This window comes from Lichtheimia ornata, assembly GCF_029851405.1.
Source record: "Lichtheimia ornata isolate CBS 291.66 chromosome Unknown scaffold00043, whole genome shotgun sequence".
Taxonomy (NCBI): domain Eukaryota; kingdom Fungi; phylum Mucoromycota; class Mucoromycetes; order Mucorales; family Lichtheimiaceae; genus Lichtheimia; species Lichtheimia ornata.
This window is the reverse complement of record NW_026695363.1, coordinates 56,656-78,127: the sequence shown is the minus strand read 5'-3', so window position 1 is coordinate 78,127 and position 21,472 is coordinate 56,656. Positions and strand designations below refer to the sequence as shown.

The window sequence follows — 21,472 nt, the reverse complement described above, 5'->3', positions numbered from 1 at the left end:
TCACTTTGAATAAATCATGTACGATCCCATCTTCAAGGGTATTTGGCAAAAGAAAGAAAAAAAGGGTCATCCGATAGCTCCGCATGTGCCATCTTTATTGGGTAAACTCGATCCTAACATGAATTTCACCATGGCCGGTGGGATATAAAGGAAGCCACTGATCAATACTAGTCACTTGGTCATTGGGTCGTAACAAATCCCATAGATTCCATTGGCATTGACCAAGCTCCACTGAGTGACTGAAACGGTTATAGTCTTTCACCTTAAAGTTGATAGGCGTTGGCTGTGCAGAAACTTGACATCGGAATGTTTCATTCCTAAAAAGGATCATCCATCATTAATGAATTTTTTTTCTTGGACATTCGTGTGTATCTTACCATTGTGGAGCAAGTGTTTTCTTGACATGTTTGGTCTTGAAGACCTGCTTCTTTCCCAATCGTAGTCGCACATAGGGGTCACTTGTGCCGCTCTTATCAACGCCACGCAATGATCGTGCTTCAACGAGGCATATTGACACTGTGCCATCCAATCCGGTTGCAGTACCATCACCATGTTGCAGCATCTCATCATTCATCGACATGGTATCCACGCTATGACGCTCCTTTGCAGATAGAATTGAAGAGGCTTGGGATTCATTTCTTGTATGGCCATTACGACTTGTGCTCATTGTGGGTGTACGGTTGATAGAGCTATTACTGGTGCTGTTGTTGGGTGCAAGTGGTGATGATCGAGCAATCGGTGCTGGTTGCGGTGTCACTGGTAATTGTTGTTGTTGTGATGGTGGCGGTGGTGGTGCTACGTTGGTAGGGGAAGGTCTTGCAGCAGCTGAAGCCGGTGAAAGAAAAGAGCTGGATTTGGTCATTGTTGGTACACGTAACGAGGTGCTTGTAAGATTCATGTTGGTATACGTGCGTGTATCACCGAGTACTGATGTATGTGTCTTTTTCCGGATCAACAATTGTGGTTGCCATAGGAACCGTACACGCACATAACCACTGACGCCTTCAATACCATCCAATGGGATCTTGACTTGTTTGGCCACAAAACTCTCGACAAAGTCACCACGAATGGAAATACCACCAGAGCCCAATGGTTGATCGCCCATGAACTGATTCCAGTCGAAAACTTCAATTCGGAAACTTGCCGTGACACGAGATTGCTATATACCCAAGGGATGAGCTTTTTGGATCCACACATGATAAGCACAATAATCACTTACGATTGGCACAATAAATTGCTCATTCTTCCAAGAAGGATTCACCGTCTTTTTCACTGTTGCACTCTTGTGTACTCGCTCGCCATTCACTGTAAACACCACATAAGGATCACTCGTGCCAGACTTGTCGGCAGCCATCAGATCTTTTGCATCCAAAAGCGTCACTGTCAATTGGCCTTGGTTGTCAAGGCTCTCGTTTGGATTCAAAGTAAAGTTGACAAGAGGCGTGTAATCGAAGCTGAGGCGAATTTGTCCACCTGGCAAGGTCGTGCCCAATAGCTCAAACCATTCACCTTCATCATCATTTTCCATGCTACGACGACGTGCTTGAATTCTTCTGACAATGCTGCTCACGGCTTCCACCCAATAGCCAATCTTGATATCATCCTTTTCATCCGCATGCTCAGGCTTGATTTCAATGGCCACACGTGAAAAGTCGGCTTCCTTGACAAAGGCATCACCTGTTTCATTGAATGCAAGCGTGCGACCTTTCATTTTGGCTGTTTGGAATTGAGGCATCAATGCATCCACCAAGAGCTGACAATAGGCTGTGCTGGCACTTGGGAGTCTAACTTCATGAATCTTGACCTTGAGTACACCTGAATTGTATGCCATCAAGTCGACCAAATCATCAGGGGTATAGCGAATAGGTACATTATGCAGGTCATTGATAGGTGGTTCCTCCACAACAGGGGCCGCCTTTTCCTCATTCTCATTCTCGCCATCATCTTCTTCCTCCTCATCTTTGGGCTTTGGAAGTGTCAATGTAGGATAAAACTCGGCAGTGTAACGAAGCTCGCCCTTGTCAGCCTTACGATCAGCAGACTTTAATGGCGCCCATCTATATTATTTGTTCATAAGTCATATGCACACTTGAGATGTTAGCAATGAAACTTACTGATCAATGACCTTGCCGGTTGGCTCATACCAGCGATTATGGCCATCCGAGCACTGCTTGACAATGTCTTTCATACGCAAAATAGTAAAGCCAAGCGTACGATCCTTTGTCTTTGCGTTCCAATCCATCACTTCGAGCTTGAGATCTTCCTTATCAGAGTGCACTGGTACATATTGAGTCTCTCCCCATTCAGGATCCAGGTTGTTGTCAATAACTTCAGTGCGTGTACGCACTTGAGCACCTGCCATAACTCGAACGTATGGATCGGATTTGCTGGTGACGCCTTCAACATTCTTAAGATCCCGTGCACGCCAAAATGTCAAACGTACCACACCGATAGGTGGAGCTGTAAAAAGATTAGCATAAAAAACCCATGCCATGCTTCCTTTTCAATTACTTACTATACAAGCCAAGACCTAGTGCATCTGATAATCCTGACATGACTACAGGCTTCCATTGAACACTGAGACGAATACGGCCTTGTGCTGGTTGACCGTTATCATACATGAGATCCCACCATCCATCATTCGTTTGTAGCTGCTGCATCATTTCCACAAGATACATTTTGAAAACACCAAGGGTTGTATCTTCGGCAAAGCTGATGCTATCCTTGACTTCAACACGGATGTAAACGGCCGTTTGATCCAACACCACAACTTCACCCGATCGCTCAAACTTGGGATTGGCTGTACGCTTGAATACGGGTGTCTGTATACGCTCAGCGCCATTGATCATCACTCTCACATAAGGATTGACACGTGCGGATTGAAGGCGTCGGCATTCGTTGACAGTAAAGCGTAAAATACCAGAATCTATGCATATAAAGATTAGTGATCAATGCCTTTATAGTATTACGTATATGCAACTTACTCGATTCAGCAGCTGGCTCTACGGTACCATCGTCACGTGGAATAGGTTTGGACACCGGCATATAACGCATGTCAACCTTAAGCTGGCTGCAGGGTTTGCCATTGTGCAACAGATCCAAGTCACTTTTGAAAAGGTAATTTAGCCATCTCCCACCACGTGATGTATTCATGCCCATGTATGTATGTATGTATGTACTTACAGGCCTTCCACGCTGTAATCGACATCCGATTCCAATTCGCTTAGTTCAAAGTGTGCACGTGCAATACGTCGATCCTTGGATCCGGTTTGTTGATTACGTAGTTCAAGCGATAATGTCGAGCTGAGGTTGTTGAGCATCAAAAAGTGTGTCTCGTTCCAGCGAGGTTCAATGGTATTTTCTTGCACAGTGGATCGTCCAAGTTCTTGTGCCTTATCAAGGTAAAAGCGAACATACGGGTTCAAGGTGCCCGAGATATCCTTTGCATTGATGGGTGTGGTGGAATAAACCGTTACTGCCAAGATGCCATTGGCTTGAGCTATGCACCAAAAAGGTCAGCCCTTATCCATGTGATGATCTTTTACTACACTTACTAATATCCAATTCACCCGAAAAGAACTTGTCAACATCAAAGGAGAATACGTTGGGATAATACATCATTGGACCTAGAATGGCATGAACCTGATCGCGAACAAAGCTTTGAAGGCCGGGAATCTATTATCTTCCATGAATATCCATCCAATGCCAGCCATTCAAATACAACTTACATTGGTAACGTCAATACCAAAGGTTTCACCGCCAATAGGTTTGAGGACGTAATCGAACTTGGGCTTTGAGAGGAAACAAGCTTCCACCAACTTGATATGAGGGAATTTGCTCATAAACTTGAGCTTGACACGCATCGATCCTTGGAAACTCATATCTTCCACGAGGACTGGAATACCCGCACCAACCATGCCCTTGCCAAGACGAATGGTGAGAACGACTTTGGGATTGACCTTTCGCTCAACTTGTTTCTTGGTCATATCTGACAAGTCATTGGGTCTAAAAGAGACGATCCAATCCATGCACTAAGGTAGGTGACACATGTTACACCATCATGCAAAATGTACATCCGCACCCCTTTTCCTCTTTTTTATACCACCACCAAACTTACCACAGTATCTGGTTCTGGTTCTGAAATGGATCGTACACTTTCCACACGAAAAGGTTTGGTGCCCAAGGTAAATGTTGTCAATCGTACTGAATCGAGGAATCCAGGAAGATAATCCACCAAGTAGGTGTCAATGTTCTCAATCACATAGGCACTCATGACAGGTTCGAAGATGAGCCAAAAGCGTTCCAAAAAGTTGTTGAGCCATTCAACGGTCTCTGCGCCGGCTTCAGTAGATCGTAGTCGAGTAAGCTCTCTATCAATGTCATCTCGTGCACCTCTCTTGAATCGATCAGTGGTTGTCTTGTAGTAGGTAGCTATTATATACAAAGTCAACATGGATGATACCTTGTATGGGAACATACGATAAAATACTTGCCTACAAAGAGACATCCAATACAAAATGTGACAAATCCACCACCGATTCTTCCAAGAAACCAAAAGATGGTCCCAATGACAAAGATGGCTGCCGTATTGTTCCACCAGCGATTGTAAAACAAGGTTGCCACAGCTTGTTCCAAAGGATCATCGAGCTTTTTTTCAGATGCTGCAAGTAAGGGTGGGCCTCCAGGATTGGGTGTGCTTGAGAATGCTGTCCAACCCACTCGATACCATTCTGGTATACGTGACGAAGCCGTTGTTGTTGCTGCTGCTGCTGTACCAGAAGCAGTGGAAGGTGTGCGGGGTGTACGAGGGGTGGTCGTAGCACTACTTGGTTGTCGAACATGTGTCGTTTTGACGGGAGCAATGGGCTTTTTTTGTGCTGCTGTCAGGGCTTGTCGAATTTGATTCACGTCATTGGTGCCGAGTTCAGTATGAAGACCACCACGCTTGTTGCCAAGGTTGCGGAAATCCGGCAAGAGGTCAGCTGGAATGGCGCGTTCAGCTTGGGCTCGTTTGGCTGTAGGACTTGAATGCGGTTGAAATGAATGAACAGGTGCCTCGGCTTCGCTTCGAATTTGCTCATGGACGATACGCGTGGTCTCTTGTTGACTCAATGCCGGCACTGCATTGTCTACTCCATGGGGATTGCCGTTTTGCCCTGTGGGTTCACCACCAGCACCATTCGGCGTTTGCATATTGGGATACCCGTGCGTGCGTGCGTGATAAAAGGGAAAAGAAATGAGCCTGTTGCCGATAACCCGACACTATTCTATGTATATCCTTACTACCTCCCCGTTATTTCTCCCATCCTATCATCATTCGTTCTCATATCCCCTTTAAAGTAATCGCCCTTGTAGTTGTAGCAGTCGTAAATGTGTATTGTCTATATGATAGCTTATTTCTCATTAGCCATCTCATGAATAAAAATGGTTGCTATTACTACTACCATCATCATCATCCTTCTTCGCTTTACCCTTTCTCCCTTTGTTTGATGGCTCATTCACTTTGAAAGTAGTCTTCATTGTTCACATACTTAACCTAACCCCCTTCCTTCAACAAAGAGCCCCACACATACAACATCATCACCGTGGCGTCATGTGCACCCACTACAGCAGATTTATATATACACACCGGACCCCAACTTCCTATTAAGCGATAAACCTGTTGACACACTACTCCATTGCTGTCAATCTTCATACTTGCAACAATAAACAAATGCAAGCTTTGTTACAAATACAATACATCATATGATACATTCTACGTTACTCTGATGTAGGTCCTTGAGCTGGTAATCTCATCAGGTTGCCCTGGGCAACAAGGATCATTTGTTGTTAAAGGTAAAATGCAAGGTGGTTCTCATGTAAATAGGTTCAAATGCCATGCACATGAAGAAGAACATTTGGATGGAAAAGGAACATGATGACAACGTATGCTTTTATGATATTCGACTGCTGGTAATGGTAGTAGACTACACTATTATTGTACTTCAAAACCTACTCTACTATAGAATTGCATAAGAAATGGTCTACAAGAAGAAGCCATGCTTTTTCATCATTAATACGATGACATGTTGGGCTATGAATAACAGCAAGATGGATGGGCTGGCAAAGAGTATGTATCGGTTGCAGGGCTGTGAGTGGATGATTGAATAGCGGAGAGCCGGAAGCTGCGAGTCAAATTGCCGAGCTGGATATGCAAGCCATTGCCCTTTCTTTTTCCATCCCCTAAAGAGATACAATGGTAAGTGTGTGAAAGAGAGAGTGAGAGAGAAAGGAGATATGATTTACAACAATGGATGGATGGATGGATGGATGTACTAATGATGATGATGGATGATAGGGTCGCGTTAGGTAAACGGATGATATACAATACACACAAGCACATGCGTGAATGGGATAATTGACATTTGCCACATTGTATAATAGAACCAAGACTGTCAAGAAGGCCTCCCGCGTCTTGATTGAGAAGTACTACCCTCGTCTTACTTTGGACTTCCAAACCAACAAGCGTATCTGCGATGAGGTTGCCATCATTCAGTCCAAGCGTCTTCGCAACAAGATTGCTGGTTTCACCACCCACTTGATGAAGCGTATCTCTCGTGGTCCCGTCCGTGGTATCTCCTTCAAGCTTCAAGAGGAGGAGCGTGAACGTCGTGACAACTACGTTCCCGAGTTCTCTGCTTTGGACACCTCGGCTATTGAGATCGATCCTGAGACCAACGTATGTATCATAAAAAAAGAGGACTATGATGATGATGGATGTGTGTAATGACTCAATGCCTTCTTTTGTTATATAATAGGAATTGCTCAAGTCTCTCAACTTTGAGAACCTTCCCGGTGTCCAGGTCACTCAACCTGTTACCGTCCAAGCTCAGTCCGATGTCCGTCGTCCTCGTCGTGACAACCGTCGCCGCGATTAAGTTAGTTCTCACTGAAATTTCAACACGAAAAACACCATTATCAGTGTGTGTATCAGCAAAAAGATTTATACTTGTGGATCAATGATGATGATGATGATGGGGATCTTTGTTCGAGAGTGGATCGGTCATGTACCTTGATGCAGTAATTCCGTCAATGCGTATTGTGCCAGTGCCACAGGAACGTGTATCGTGTCACAGACTACAGAACCCCATGTGCTCCTCAGCAGATTTTCTTTTCTCCACCAAAAGCACTATTGTGTATTGTTGATGTTTATGATCCTATCCCCATGATGGGCGTTTGTATGCGATATGCATTGACCATTGTTGTATGTGATGGGTTACTCGTTGTGTATGGTGATCATGGTTACCTAATAGCTATGTACAAAATAGGTATCTCCGATAACAATCGAGACCGGATGCAGCAAATGAAAATGCCAATGTTGGAAAATCTTGATCATCTTGGCCATCGTTTACCGCGGCAAGCAGAGCATAGTTATGGCGGGGAGATGTAAAGACAACAACCCAAGTATGATAAAGCAAATCTTGTCGATAGGCTTGGCGCTTGAACCAAAAACAGCAAGGCGCCAAGACACCATCATCCCAATGATGAATCATGCATCCGCAACCTATAAAAAGCTTGGTCATTCCTTGGTTCGTTTTATTGAACACATCTCTTTTTCTCTTTCTCTCTCTTTTATTCTCTCCCCTCACCCTGATGGCATCTTCATCTTTTACATCAGGCAACAGCTATACGTTCAAGGTGACCATCGGCAACGAGACACGCCGTTTTTCGTTACCCAAGAAATGCACTTCATGGCATACGCTTTGTGCCGTATTATGGTCATCATTCCAGAATCTCAACAACCAAAACGACTTGGTCCTTTATTATCGCGACAACGATCACGATGTCATTACCCTCTCGAGTGATATGGAACTTGCCGAGTTGCTACGACAACCTGAGGCGGTATCATCGAATTCAGTTGTACGACTTTATGGGGAACGACGACAAGACGATGCAACGATGGCGTGGGTGTTTGCACCTGAAGAGGAGACGATGATGGGGCACAGCAATCCTTATGGTGACAACACATTAACACCCCATTTGGAAAAGGTTAATCAGGTGGACGGTGAGCAACAACAACAACAACAACAACCGGCTGTAGAAGCCGAGCAACAACAACAACAACAACGTGATCCATTTGCAGCAACGTTTGAACAACTTGGGCAGCTGATGGATCGTTTCAGGGACACAATCCAAGATAATCCCGAAGTCATGCGTGTCATGAGTCAAATGGCAAGCACGATTACAACATCCATTTCAAACAATACTCGTATCAATCTAGCACCACTCGAGGAATGGCTTCAATCCCTCAGCCAACCACAACAACAACATCAACAAGATGAAAACTTGTATCCAATGCCACAGGAAGACGATATATGGATAACAAGAGCACAGCAACCACCCCTCGAAGATCATGATCCACCACGATATGAAGAACCCACTGAACCATATCCACTCTATGATACCAAACCAGCAGTAGCAGAATCATCTACAAGAGGTGGTGGTGGTGGTGATGATACAATGTTTCCTTCTCATCACCATCATCATCCACCTCCCCCTCCACCTCCTCCACCAGCACCAGCGCCAATGTTTATGGAGTCATCTCTTTATCCACCACCGCCCCCTTTTATTGGTCCATTATGGTCGCGTGTTTTGAGAACTGTGGGATCATCTCTTGGTTGGAACAATGGTCCACAACATCATCATTACAATGCAGCACGATATTATTCACCACCTATTCCTCATCCTCATCATCCACCACCACCACCTCCTCCGCCAATGCCAATGCAACCACCTCCACCACCACCACCACCACCAGCAACACAGATGCCTGTACCACCACCTCCTCCTCCACCACGACGTTGGGATAGTGGTCGTCGTCATCATCATCGTCATCACCATCATCAACGCCGTGATGATCATCGCTATCCATCACCTTTGCCCCATGATTTCGAACATGATAATAGATGGGATCATCACCCACATGGTTATGGCAAACATTATCAACATCGTCATCATCATCATCCACCATCGTCAATGCAACCTCCTTCATTTTCTCCTTTTGATGCAGCAACAGCAGCAGCAGCTGTAGCTTCTTCATCATCCACTGCAAGACAACATCATCATCATCATCACCCTTGGTACAACAATGATCATCATGAATGTCGACATACACGATCTGAGTTGAAAAGGATGCGTAAGCAAGAAAGGAAGGAACGACATCAGCTACGAAAAGAACGACGTGCTGAAAAGAAAAGGCTGCGTAAGGAAAAGCGTAAAATGAGACATCAAGCTCGCAAGGATCGACGACGTGGTGGTGGTGATGTGGCGGATGGTTACGATTCAAGTACAAGTACAAGCTCATCGTCTTCCAGTAGCAGTAGCAGCAGCAGCAGCAGCAGCTTATCATTGCTGTCATTGTCAGATGACGATCATGCGCACGAGGAACTTGCTTATCGTGTGGAACGACTACGTGTCAACAACAATGACTCCCTCAATAAGCCTGCCGTCGACATCAACAAAGAAAAGAAGCAACAATGACCACCAATTTTATAGTTCTTTATTCCATGGATAGTCACCCCTACTTTAGCCTTTCATTAACTAACTACATTAAAAAAAGGATATGCAGTTGTGGTGTTACACAAAAACTTGGATCCAGCGCAGTGTTATGAGGGTAAAATCCAAACGCATGGGAATGATTTTGAACTATATCACCAACATTGACAAGGGGCATTCCCTTGCTTGCATGCAACAACATGTGGTGCTGTGCTTTAAGAGTAGTAGTCCATGGAAAGCCAAAGATGCATAATGAGCCGTGACTGTGCACGGACCATCGTAAAGCAACTCGAATTGTCAAAGATGTACGGGCTCGCATTCCTTTCCCCCTTTTTGTCAATCCTCTTTTTTTAAACCTTCCACCTCTTACTACCTTGTAACAACAACAGCGCTTGAAATCTTGATTTTGTTTTGTGCCAAGCATGCTTTCCCATGCGAATGCATCATCTTTGGATACTACTACTACTACTGCTCGACGCTGTTTTGCGGATAATCATCATCACAACCAACAACAAGAACAGCATGACGTTTGTCAAGAGCCAACTCGACGTCCCTGGTATTTTGATGATTCGGGACAACTTGTTAGTCCAAAAGGAGCCTGCTATACTATAGCTCCTTCCATTCTCAAGTCTCAGTCTCATGATGCATTCAGCTACAACAAGCCTTCTTCTTCTACAACACTTACTTCGGTAACATCCTCCTCCTCCTCCTTTGATGAGTGTTGTGGTCAACCCAACAACAACAGCAAGGAGCATGATCATGATGATGGACAACAACAACAACAACAACAACAACACCCTATGACAACAAGCCTTGCTGGTGGTGGTGGTGATAAAGAAAAACGAGAGGATGGATCCCCTGGTAGTACCACACCCACCTTTTTGCATGCTCAGCATCCTCTTCATCAACACCCTCATCAATCACATCGCAAAAAGAGGTCCCGCCGGTATCGCGGAAGAAAAGGTATATAAAAACGAGATTTTTCTTTTTGTGGTTGTAACCGATGTTCCCATTCTCACACCTATTATTTCCATGCATGCATCATCATCAGGAAACAGCAACAAGGATATCAAAGAAAACAATGCTGAGACCGATACCACCAAAACTTTAGCTTCACCTTCACCCCAACACTCATCTTCAACTACAACGACTGCTACTACTACGGCAGATCAGCTGACGTCGCGACTGCGGTCTCTTTCAATGTCATCTTCCACCACCAGCTCATCACCAGCCCCGCCAACATTGTCATCAAGTAATACCACGACGCATCAATCAAGCTATACTTTTGATAAGAATGTGCTGCTGCCATCATCATCATCAGCGGCTGCTGTGGATCTAATGGAAGAAGGCCATGATGTCGTCGGCAGCTGCGGAATCGATGATCGGAAACATTCCGAGCTGGGTGGATCACATGAAAGTAGTAGTACGTCGCAACAACAACAGGCAAAAAGCAACATCACCACAGAAAAGAAACAGCGTTTATACAAGACTGAGCTTTGTCGTAATTGGGAAGAGCTTCAAATATGCCGGTAAGTCTATTTGTGTTTGTGGACATGTTTATGCATTGGCGCTATTGTTGACGAAAAAAAAACAAAATAGGTACGGTGACAAGTGCCAATATGCGCACGGACAGGATGATCTACGTGATGTCGAAAGGCATCCCAAATACAAGACGCAAGTATGCCGCACCTTTTATCAAACAGGGACCTGCCCTTATGGAACACGATGTACCTTTCGCCATGATGAAAATGGGTTGTTGCTTCCTGCTTCTTCGGCTTTGATTCAACAACAACGACCCCAATTACAACAACAACCAAAACTATTTCATCATCATCGCAATAATCGCACTTGTACATACATGACCCCAGCAGCTTGGATGACGATGACGACCCATGCCGATGCAGCACAGGTACCACCTTCTGACAGCTATAATAACAACAACGTCCTCCTTTCTTCCGATGCCGAAAGCTTATTGCCGACCGGGCTCTTGAGCGACCTTGATGAACCACCATCGCATATTCGACCACCCGTAGTAGGTTCGATGATGTTACCTTGTATCCCATCCTCACTTGTTTTTCAACATGGACACCAACCACATCCACCCTTCAACCATAATATTTGGAAACAGCATCAACGCAATGACAATGAGGGTACCCATGGCACCAACTCCTCGTCCTCCTCCTCCTTCATCCCTTCTTTTCTTTGAAATTTCTTCATTGTTTGAATTGCCCAGCCATTGTTGATGCCATCTCTTTTTTATCTATACACAGCAACCACCACCAATCTAACTTTATTAGCTTGCACCTGGATCAAGTACCCTTCTTGCAAATGTCCTTTTGTTTCCTTCCATATATATCATTCTTGCAGACAGACACACACATGTATCCTCCATTGTTTTGCTCTCTTTCTTAAAATATGAAAGAACAACTCCTCTTTGACTTTGACAACTGAAACATGCCACTTTCTTTGTGCTCTATGTCGCTTTCCTCAATGTCAAGAATCAGTAGACACGATGATGATAGGGTCAATGATTACAAGGTTTATTGTTACAATGGCGTAAATCCTCCCTATGCTGTATGTAATAAGCCGTAGCCATCCCAAATCGCAAAGCATGGTGTCGAGTTGTATTATGCTCTTGGGTCATCTTTATTGTCAGTAGTTGTAAAAAGTCGAATGCCGATGAGATATCATTTTGACGATGCTTTCATCAGAGCATACTCTTGATCCAATTCATCCTCTTCCTTTTGTGATGTAGTCCCATTGATGCCGACGGGATGACTCGGTCGTGCTAATTCACGCATGTCAATAATTGATCCCATAAATGCCCTGATTTCATCTCAACAACATTTACCTTGCCGTCGTCTCGAGTTTTCATGGCGTGAAGGTGATCCCGAGGCATGATTCCGATCAGGATGTCGTTTTCGAAGATTGCGTTTAGAATGATGAATACGATGATAGGCATCACGAAAGAGATCCTTGACATCCAATCCATGGTCTCGATCATCACGCACCAGTTTCCTGCGATCATCAATGGCAGCCATGATGGTCTCATGCAATGATTGCCGCTCGATTTCATAGTCTTGTTCTGCTGCGTGCATATCCGTTTGGTACCGGTGCTTGATACTTGCCACCTTATAGTCGTACATGCATTGGGCATCCGAAATGGTGATTTCTCGTTCCTTTTCAAGATCGGCCAATTCATCCATGAACACTTCATGAGTACCTAGATTGGGATGTATATACATGAATACCATCAACATCAATCATCATATGAGCTAGTTTACCTTCTTGGATAGTACGCAACTCTTCTTGGAGTGATTGAAGCTTGTTCCGATAAATACTAAATCACCACCCCCCAAATAGAGGATCAGCACATGACCTAATCCCCCAACTCAATGCGCCATTGAAACTTACACAGTGCTGTGTTCCATAAATTCTCCATTCATGGTGATCATCAATTCATTGCATTCACGTAACTTCCTCATGGTCTTGCTTTGATATACATCGGGTGTCTCTATATAATACCTAATCAATAATCCATGCATATACACACACATGTATATATGTAACCATGCTTTTACCTTGATCCCATTGGGAATGATATGGATCATAATCATATGTTGTAGCTGGTGGTGGTGGTTGTGGTGGAGGAGTATGCCATACCGTGGAAGCCGTGGATCTTGTACCTCCTCCAGAGATTGGTTGTTGTTGTTGTTGGGATGCATGATGAGAAGGGATCTCATCGCGCCATTTTGGAGGAGGAGGTCGAAACGGAGATGAATGCATAGAATATGGTTGGGAATGATTTACTGTGGCGGTTGTTGTAGCGGGTGGTGGAGCTGGTGATGACATGTATGGAAGTGGGGGAGGAGGTGGAAGAATGGATGATGATGATGTTGTTGTTGTACCTGTGACAGTTGTAGGTGGTGGTGGTGGTGGATGATGAGGATGATGCATAGTAACACTACTACTTGTTGTTGTTGTTGTCGCAGAAGGAGGCGGTGGTGGTGGATGATGATGATATGGATGATGACGATGAGGAAGATGATGATGAGAAGGAGGTGATGATTGTCGATAATAAGGTAATGGAGGGCGTTGTTGTTGACTATCACGCCTTGTATCCAACGGAGGAGGAGTGTGTAGTTCATGACGATATTGTAATGGCGACTGTTGTTGTTGAGGATTGCTGCCCATGGCCGAAGTTGGACCCGAGTATTGAGGCGGCGGTGGTGGTGGAGGCAATCCCGATGGTGGGACTGGTGGGACATGGGCATCAGCACCTGCTTGAGCTACGATGTATCCAAACTGAGGAAGCATGGCTTATGGACAAGTTGTTGTATAAGGTTGTAGGGGTGAGTGAGTGTGCGTGCGTGTGTGTGTGTGTGTGTGTGTGTGCGTTTGAAGACAGACACGGCGTGAAAGGAAAAAGGAAATGGAGAGGAGACAACTTTGGAGGAGATTTTTTAGGTGTGTGCGTGCCTCCACGCTTTGTGTCACCTATCCAACGAGAACAGACCATCCACACAACCACTGTAAATGATACAACTTTTCCTTCCTTCATGTTGCCATGATACTATCATCCACCCATGATACACAAATTACACGCATGAAAATCCTTCTTAACTACCTCTGGGGATTATGTATACATTCCATCGATGAATGTACTCTCTCGTCAGCACACATGGATATGCAGCATATGCATATCGGTAATGTTTATGTCAACTTTTCCTCCTTGATTTTGTTTAATTAACCTCGTTAGACATAGTCAGGTGCACATTTGCTCTACCTTGCATAGCCCTTTCTCCGCATGAATCATTTTCCTCTCTCGTCGATCCTCATCCTTGCTTTGCCCATTCCCCTCAACCCCCCACCTTCTCATAAGGCTCATCACCAGCAGCAATCATTTACTACTATAGCTGAAAACATTCAGGATAAATGAGTATACAAATATGCATGCATTTGATGCATCAGCACTTTTGACGCATCTGGCATGTGCCTGAGACACAAGCAATAAAGCCTACACGTATCTTATGATAAGGTATACGTTACCAATGTTTAAAAGTGTAATGGTTGTGGAGTCACTAGCACTATGAAGTGTACCTCATAATGCTGGCTGTTTCATACATCCCATTGAAGGCATTTGAGTCACATGGCCTTTTATGAGTGGCATCACCTTGTGAAAAAAGCACGTGATCAAGCAGAGATGGGATTGTCCAATTATGTGATCTGTGTAAGCATCGTATTAACAATATCCATTGTTGGCAAGTGCCAATCAATCTAACCTGGGACATGTCTCATTCTTTTGTATTTATATGACAACACGCCACATGGACAATGAACCACCAGCGAGAGAGAGCGAGAGATCAAAGATAGATGATTCATATCGGACAGGCTTATCCTCGTGATATTTGATCCACCCATTTAATTTTGATATCATACCTAGATATCCTCGCCATCGCGTTACACAATGTTGATGTTGTCAATGAGTTGCCATGGTTACCTTAAAAGATGGGCAATTCAAATCTTTTTAACGATGATTGTTTACATGATCCGCGGGATGCTTACTTGGCTCTTCTTGTTGTAATCCGCCAAATGGGTTGGGGATTGTTAAAAGGCGCGGCCTTCCGGATTCACACGTGGGTCCACATTACTGGGTCATTTAAACATCTCTTCGCAGTTTAATGCGGAACATGTATACTCAACATCCCCCTCTTGATGATAGTATGATGGACAAATGGTCAACCATGGAAGCAAGTTTGGGGGGGTTGTATGTCAGCGGAGTGTTTGCTAACAAAGTGTGTGATACCTCATCTTGTGTACGACCGCCATCGGTGCAACCACGCATCTCGATTAAGCCTATCAAACGGGTTTGTAGGACAAGGCAGCTCCTTTCCATTAAGGATGTAGAACATTTATCCGAGCATTGTGTATGTATGTGTATAATCGTTATGCGCATTGAGACCCAGGTTGTTGGATCATCCCGGCTCCATGGATACATTATTTGTATCATCAAAGGGCACTCATCTAGAACAGCGGGTTGTGGTTAAAGGCATCCATTGAAAAAATCACCGAGGTTAATATTCATCCAACAAGCCGAGCTTTTTTATACTTTAACGTCAAGCTATCCTTTTTCCTTTGTTGTTTTATTATCATGCTACGTACCATTAGACCCATTGTTTATACCCGCCCAATGTGCGGTACCTTCAACCGCCGCTATTGTGTCTCCACAATGCAGCAATATGGACCACGACGTTCATTTGTGGATGCTTCACCATCATCAACAATGACGGCCATGCGTGGTTTCCAAGCCAGCCTTAAGCCGCTTGCCATTGCCACGGCAACCATTGGATCCTCTGCCTTTCTCAAAAAGCCTGTGCTTTGTCAACAAGGTAAAGAATCAATGCCAAAATTACATACGCAAGCTAAAAACATGAGCCATGTATGTATACAACAGCTTATGCCAACATCCCACCAGCTGCTCCTCCTGCTACTGGCATCTTTGATGATAACCCTGGATCAGCACGAAAACCCACCGATGCTGAAGTAAGCAAGAGTCTTTTCCATACGGGCGAGTTATCATTTGGTGCGGTCCTTGGCGTCTGTACGGGCTATTTAATTAAAAAAGTTGGCAAGCTCTTTGCATTAGCTATTGGTGCTGGTTTTATCTTTTTGCAGGCAAGTCTTTAAAGCCCAAATCAATGCCTATACATCATGCTGATGGTAGTTTATATAGTACATGTCATTCAAAGGATACATCACTGTACATTGGGATCGCCTTGAGGGTGGCTACCAACGACGCTTGGATGTGGACAAAGATGGTCGGGTGACTCATCGCGATATTCGTAGTCATTGGGACCGATTTGTCGGTTTTCTCACACACAACATCCAATTCAAGTCGACTTTCCTTGTTGGTCTCTATACAGGTATTCGCTATGGATAGATAACACCCATCGCCATCTTCCAGATAAAGAATAATGATAGCCTGATCCAAAGATGTCATTCTTGCTTTGTCAAGCTCTTTTCCCACGAAATGTCAATCGTATCATAAATGAATACGTTGCTGCGGTTGGGTGTGCGTGTGTGTGCGTACGTGTGTGTATACGTGTGTGTGTGTGAATGCAGATGACAAGATGTTGGGTATGCCATGGGAGCAAATTACACATGATATCATGCACAAGTAGCTGGATACGGCAACCCATGTCTAAAGCAAAGATGGGATCATACAACGTTGTTCATGAAAAAGACGTCCTTGTTAATGAGCTGTATGTTGAGTGTGCCTGAACCCTACATAGCAATGATCCGATCCGAGTATTCTATCATGATACTAAGCACCTATAGGATGGATCTGGTGATGTGGAGAGGGCATTGATGCTCTGCCACATATGGTGTTGATGAGAAAATCGAATACTTGGAAATCAAGATTCTCAAAAAAGCAAAAACAAAAGATGTGGATATGGCCAAGGGATTGACAGCAATGTTCATGGATGGCCAAAGATGGATCGGAGAGAAGACACTCGTGGGATTCCTGCTTAGAAATTCGAGATTGCTTGGGAGTTTGGCTGTGGCAATTGTCGGATGACGCCGGGAAGCGGGAAATTCAAGCTGCATTAATGGAATACTTGGTCCAACTATTCATTGTCTTTTGCTGTCAAAAGACAATAGGCATTTGCATGGATGGATCTATTACCCTTTTACGTAAAAGAAAAAGTATATTATGGGAATATGATCATTTTGGGAAGAATTAGCTCTTTATACAGACGTTGGCCTTGTTTCTTTAGCGCTAGGATGCCTTTGCCATTGGTTTTTTCTCATGGACAAGGAGGAATCGCATTGCCATATGGAGTTTAAGGCGGAGTGAGATAAAGTGAATGTGGGGAAATAATGTAGCAAACCACAGGGTATCAACAACTTGCTCACATCTGTACGACAAGAGGTACAAGGCTATATAAGAATAACCCTTGGATCCATGACGTACCAAGATTTCTTCGCAACGCAATCCCAAAGCCGGCAAACACCCTCACACACATATCCAAACCACCCATTTTCATTATTACATGAGCGAAGTCAAGGCACAGGTTGAATACCGTGAAGGCAGCATCGTCCTCGATATGGAGAAAACAGGAGCATCATCAACATCAAACCAAAGCACAGCAGCCGTTGGTGCTCATGGTGCCCAAGGTGCACCCGTATGCAATGTCCCAGAGCATCAACGCAAATTTGGCAATCCAATGCCAATTGGTATGGGCGCGTAAGTTGAAAAGAGCCTCTACTATGAATTACATTTTATATACTCATCACTTTTGGATTTAGCTTCGCTGTTGGTGGTTTCATGGTAGGCTTATACAACACTGGTCTTGTTGTCCACATCCCACAGGCGATTATGGGTGTCGCTCTTGGCTTTTCAGCCATGGGTCAATTGGTCTGTGGTATCGCTGAACTGTTGCTAGGCAACACCTTTGGTGGTACATCCATGTTGACATACAGTGGATTCTGGTTCTCATATGGCATTATGTTTTCGGGTGGTGGCGGCTTCTTTGACACGGCTATGGAGGCTGGCATGCATGAACTTGAAATGTGTCTTGGTCTTTGGCAAATTGCCTTTTCCATACCAGCGGCTATCTTTTTCGTTGCTACCTTCAAGCAACCATGGATTGTACGTTTCCTTTTGTTCTTGGTCTTTAGCGCTTTCTTCTTTGGTGGTCTTGGTGCATTCACCGGTGTCACTGGTCTTACCGTAGCCGGTGGATGGTTCTCATTTGCCCTTGCCCTTGTTGCCTTTTACATTATGGCAGCACTTCTCTTTGCGGAAGAAAAGATTATGAACTTGCCAATGTTTTAAGATCATCCAAAAACGAGCTCCTCTCACCTACTACGCTGTGCGTATTGTATAAGCATCCTTTGGTATAAAAATATCATCCCCTGCTGTTATTGTATATTCAACTTACCATTACGTCGTATTAATACAAGAGTTATTTACCATCAATAACGTGTTCACATGAGCTCATAACACCTTTTCAGTAAATTTTGCATATGCAATTGCTGATTCCAATATCCACACCCAGCAGCTTATTATGCAAATAAACGCTGAGCACCAACATAGATTATTGCTGAAGGAACATTCTCCACTTGTCGTCCAGCAAATGTTATTTGCACCACGTGCTCTATCGCCTTGTAATACTTTTTCTCTCTTTGAAAAGCGTCCGTGCTCGTGGCAAAAGCGTCATAGCTATCCGTACGGGGTTGTCAGGTTAAAAAAGAAGGTGGCGTGTAATAGGAAGGATGTCTCAAATCGGTTGTGTAATTACAAATGGGCGGGCATCCGTGCGTTGTGTTGGTGTATGACATGGAACCCCTATTTAAAGAGAGAGCGAGAGAGAGAGATTGAGAGGGGAGAGGAAAGCTGAAAAAGAGTATGGTGTGTAACTCTGGTGCTGGTTTTTTTTCTCACACATGGTGTTTGGAAGAGATGACATTTGTGGCACTGAGTTTCAGCGAAAAGGGGGTAGTTGCCGTTTTTGTGAAGATGTCCGGTACACAAGTAACCAAGAGCTTGCCGATCATTTCACCACATTGGGATGGTATCGAATAAATCGCAACGCACTCATACAATGATACACTTTAATTTAGTGTGTGTTCCTCCCCATTGTTTTCTTCCTTCCCATCCACTGGGGTAAGCAGCCAACGTAATGCTGTCGCGCGAAAAAAGCCATTACTGACACGCACACAAACCCGCTCTTTCCGCCCTTGCTTTTTTCCCCTACTCCCCCTAGTTGACTCAAATCTTTTTGCACTCTTCACTTCTTCCCACCCCCCTTTCTTTTTCTTTTTGCTGCTGCAACAGCCAACCAGCAGTAACGACGAAGGCTGGTGTGCAACCTATTTTTAACTGTCAAAGAACCCGTTAAAGGTCGAAATCTCTCTTTCTTTCCGCTCTATTTCACTTTCTTTTTTACTTTTACCTTACGTGTGCCCCAGATGTTTAGTTACATGAGCCACCCAGCACCACCAGCACCACCTCCACCTTTCCCTTTTGACGACAAACAGCCACCAACCCATCAACAGTCGCATTTTGTACCCACCACGAACATCACCGCTATCCCCACGACCGAGCAACTACCGCCACCATCTCACTCCTCGCCCTATTTTTATTATCCATCGTCATCCACATCGTGGCCATCCGCTACTGCAATAGCACATGAGCAGCAACAACCACAACCACAACAGGATCAATCACCACAACATCAACAGCATCCATTATCCACCACACCCCAAGACCACTTGACTCGCCCCAAATTGACCACATCCATATGGGAAGATCAAAACACCATTTGTTATCAGGTGGATGCACGCGGCATTTGTGTTGCACGGCGACAAGGTAAACCTTGTAAAAAAATTTCAAACACGACCAACGTGGCAAAAGAAAGAAAAAACGTTGGTCCCCTATTTCTCTCACACAAGACATGCTTACGTTTGATTTGTTGTTATAGATAACGACATGGTGAATGGTACCAAGCTGTTGAATGTCACTGGTATCTCAAGGGGAAAGCGGGATGGTATTCTTAAAAACGAACGGGGCCGTGTGGTTGTCAAAGTCGGTGCTATGCATTTGAAAGGCGTGTGGTAAGTGCACTCCCCCCAACTCTTTGATTCGAAACAGAAAAAAAGAAAGAACGATAAAACTCAACGACTTCTCATAGGATCACGTTCGCACGTGCCAAAGCACTTGCTTCACAATTCAACATTGACAAAGTGCTTCATCCATTATTCGAAGACGACCCTACCCTATTCTTTGGTCATCAGCCGCCTTTTTCATCATCATTTTGCCCACCACCACCTGTGCCAGCAGCACCCTTTTATCTTGCATCGCAACAACAACAACAACAACAACAACATCAGCATCATCAACATCAGCCAACAACAACAACAACAACATACCATCAACAACATCATCCTCAGCATTCATCCAACGAAACGTCTACTATTAGTACGACAACGACAATGACAACGTCGCCTGAACATCATATGCCAGTGTATAGCAATAATAGCAGCACCTATAGTCACACAACACAACAACAGCAACCATCAGACGAATGCTGGGATCTTCAACAATTGGTGTTGGGAAACTCTTCAATCTTGTCTGACTCGGCACCTGGCACCCCAGATGTGACAAACATGTTTCCTCCACATGATGTCTCAGCTGCTATTTCTTCACCTGCAACCACAATGGCACCTTATCACTACTCGTTCGCATCCATGATGACCCTTCCTTCATCACAACACCAGCATCGGGATGACTTGGATGAGTTGTACCGTTTTCATCCACATTAATATCCATGTTGCTTTTTGTTTGATCCGCTTCGCACTCACATATATATCGATTGACGTATCCAGCACATAACGCGCTCGTAACTCCCTTCCACTGTCTCCTTTTTTTATTATTCAAATGTCTTTTACTCTTTGTTGTTGTCTCTTTTGACCTTTTGTTTCATCACCCAACCCCGTGTCAGTATAGTAGTATACCAGCATCTCTTGTCTCTTTTAATTGCACATCTTTTTCTTTTCCTTTTGCATATGGCCCCCATCATAGTCTCTTGTTTATAAAATCCAAACTCGGCGTGTTTGTTTATATGTTTTGATCCCAGATGTGTTTAAAAGGCATCTTACTATTGTATTAGCATCAATGAAAGGACGTGGTAATGTGTGTGTGGGAGAGAGAAGGGGACGTAGTTTGATGACAAGCGAAAATTTGAGAGACTGGAGATGTGTGTGGAAATGTAGGTAGGCTAATCGAGAGACGTCGTCGGCGTAACATAATGAAAAAGGTACATCAAATAAGCGAGGAGTGGAAAAAAAGATCTTACGACTTTCCGGAAATCAAAGACAGCTTCGGGCTTGTTACCAAGGATCTAAGTAAAAAGGTTAAAGGGATGAAACATTT

The 21,472-nt window shown here is 44.3% G+C and overlaps 8 protein-coding genes across 8 annotated transcripts; 6 read left to right on the top strand and 2 right to left on the bottom strand.

Annotated features, from left to right (window-relative positions):
* Positions 1 to 94: 94 nt before the first annotated feature.
* Positions 95 to 5,193, bottom strand: O0I10_008246 (uncharacterized protein; the record flags this gene model as incomplete). The annotated part of the gene is made up of 11 exons (XM_058488252.1): positions 95 to 317; positions 378 to 1,159; positions 1,220 to 2,057; positions 2,115 to 2,460; positions 2,516 to 2,926; positions 2,985 to 3,106; positions 3,184 to 3,499; positions 3,555 to 3,675; positions 3,729 to 4,031; positions 4,118 to 4,431; positions 4,494 to 5,193. 11 exons carry the CDS (start codon positions 5,191 to 5,193, stop codon positions 95 to 97), a joined length of 4,476 nt encoding a protein of 1,491 aa, XP_058340937.1.
* A 1,042-nt stretch (positions 5,194 to 6,235) lies between these two features.
* Positions 6,236 to 6,917, top strand: O0I10_008245 (40S ribosomal protein S17; the record flags this gene model as incomplete). Its single annotated transcript, XM_058488251.1, has 4 exons — positions 6,236 to 6,238; positions 6,338 to 6,348; positions 6,424 to 6,718; positions 6,798 to 6,917. The coding sequence occupies 4 exons, from the start codon at positions 6,236 to 6,238 to the stop codon at positions 6,915 to 6,917; spliced, it is 429 nt and encodes a 142-aa protein (XP_058340936.1).
* Positions 6,918 to 7,632: 715 nt separating this feature from the next.
* On the top strand, positions 7,633 to 9,519 carry O0I10_008244 (uncharacterized protein; the record flags this gene model as incomplete). The annotated part of the gene is made up of 1 exon (XM_058488250.1): positions 7,633 to 9,519. The coding sequence occupies one exon, from the start codon at positions 7,633 to 7,635 to the stop codon at positions 9,517 to 9,519; it is 1,887 nt and encodes a 628-aa protein (XP_058340935.1).
* Positions 9,520 to 9,956: 437 nt separating this feature from the next.
* On the top strand, positions 9,957 to 11,740 carry O0I10_008243 (uncharacterized protein; the record flags this gene model as incomplete). Its single annotated transcript, XM_058488249.1, has 3 exons — positions 9,957 to 10,497; positions 10,586 to 11,063; positions 11,134 to 11,740. The coding sequence occupies 3 exons, from the start codon at positions 9,957 to 9,959 to the stop codon at positions 11,738 to 11,740; spliced, it is 1,626 nt and encodes a 541-aa protein (XP_058340934.1).
* Positions 11,741 to 12,221: 481 nt separating this feature from the next.
* O0I10_008242 (uncharacterized protein) lies at positions 12,222 to 13,851 on the bottom strand (the record flags this gene model as incomplete). The annotated part of the gene is made up of 5 exons (XM_058488248.1): positions 12,222 to 12,322; positions 12,386 to 12,757; positions 12,819 to 12,874; positions 12,949 to 13,048; positions 13,116 to 13,851. 5 exons carry the CDS (start codon positions 13,849 to 13,851, stop codon positions 12,222 to 12,224), a joined length of 1,365 nt encoding a protein of 454 aa, XP_058340933.1.
* A 1,912-nt stretch (positions 13,852 to 15,763) lies between these two features.
* O0I10_008241 (uncharacterized protein) lies at positions 15,764 to 16,474 on the top strand (the record flags this gene model as incomplete). The annotated part of the gene is made up of 3 exons (XM_058488247.1): positions 15,764 to 15,923; positions 15,989 to 16,209; positions 16,268 to 16,474. 3 exons carry the CDS (start codon positions 15,764 to 15,766, stop codon positions 16,472 to 16,474), a joined length of 588 nt encoding a protein of 195 aa, XP_058340932.1.
* Positions 16,475 to 17,588: 1,114 nt separating this feature from the next.
* Positions 17,589 to 18,373, top strand: O0I10_008240 (uncharacterized protein; the record flags this gene model as incomplete). The annotated part of the gene is made up of 2 exons (XM_058488246.1): positions 17,589 to 17,782; positions 17,845 to 18,373. The coding sequence occupies 2 exons, from the start codon at positions 17,589 to 17,591 to the stop codon at positions 18,371 to 18,373; spliced, it is 723 nt and encodes a 240-aa protein (XP_058340931.1).
* Positions 18,374 to 19,521: 1,148 nt separating this feature from the next.
* On the top strand, positions 19,522 to 20,862 carry O0I10_008239 (uncharacterized protein; the record flags this gene model as incomplete). Its single annotated transcript, XM_058488245.1, has 3 exons — positions 19,522 to 19,909; positions 20,022 to 20,154; positions 20,232 to 20,862. 3 exons carry the CDS (start codon positions 19,522 to 19,524, stop codon positions 20,860 to 20,862), a joined length of 1,152 nt encoding a protein of 383 aa, XP_058340930.1.
* Between the last annotated feature and the right edge of the window lie 610 nt (positions 20,863 to 21,472).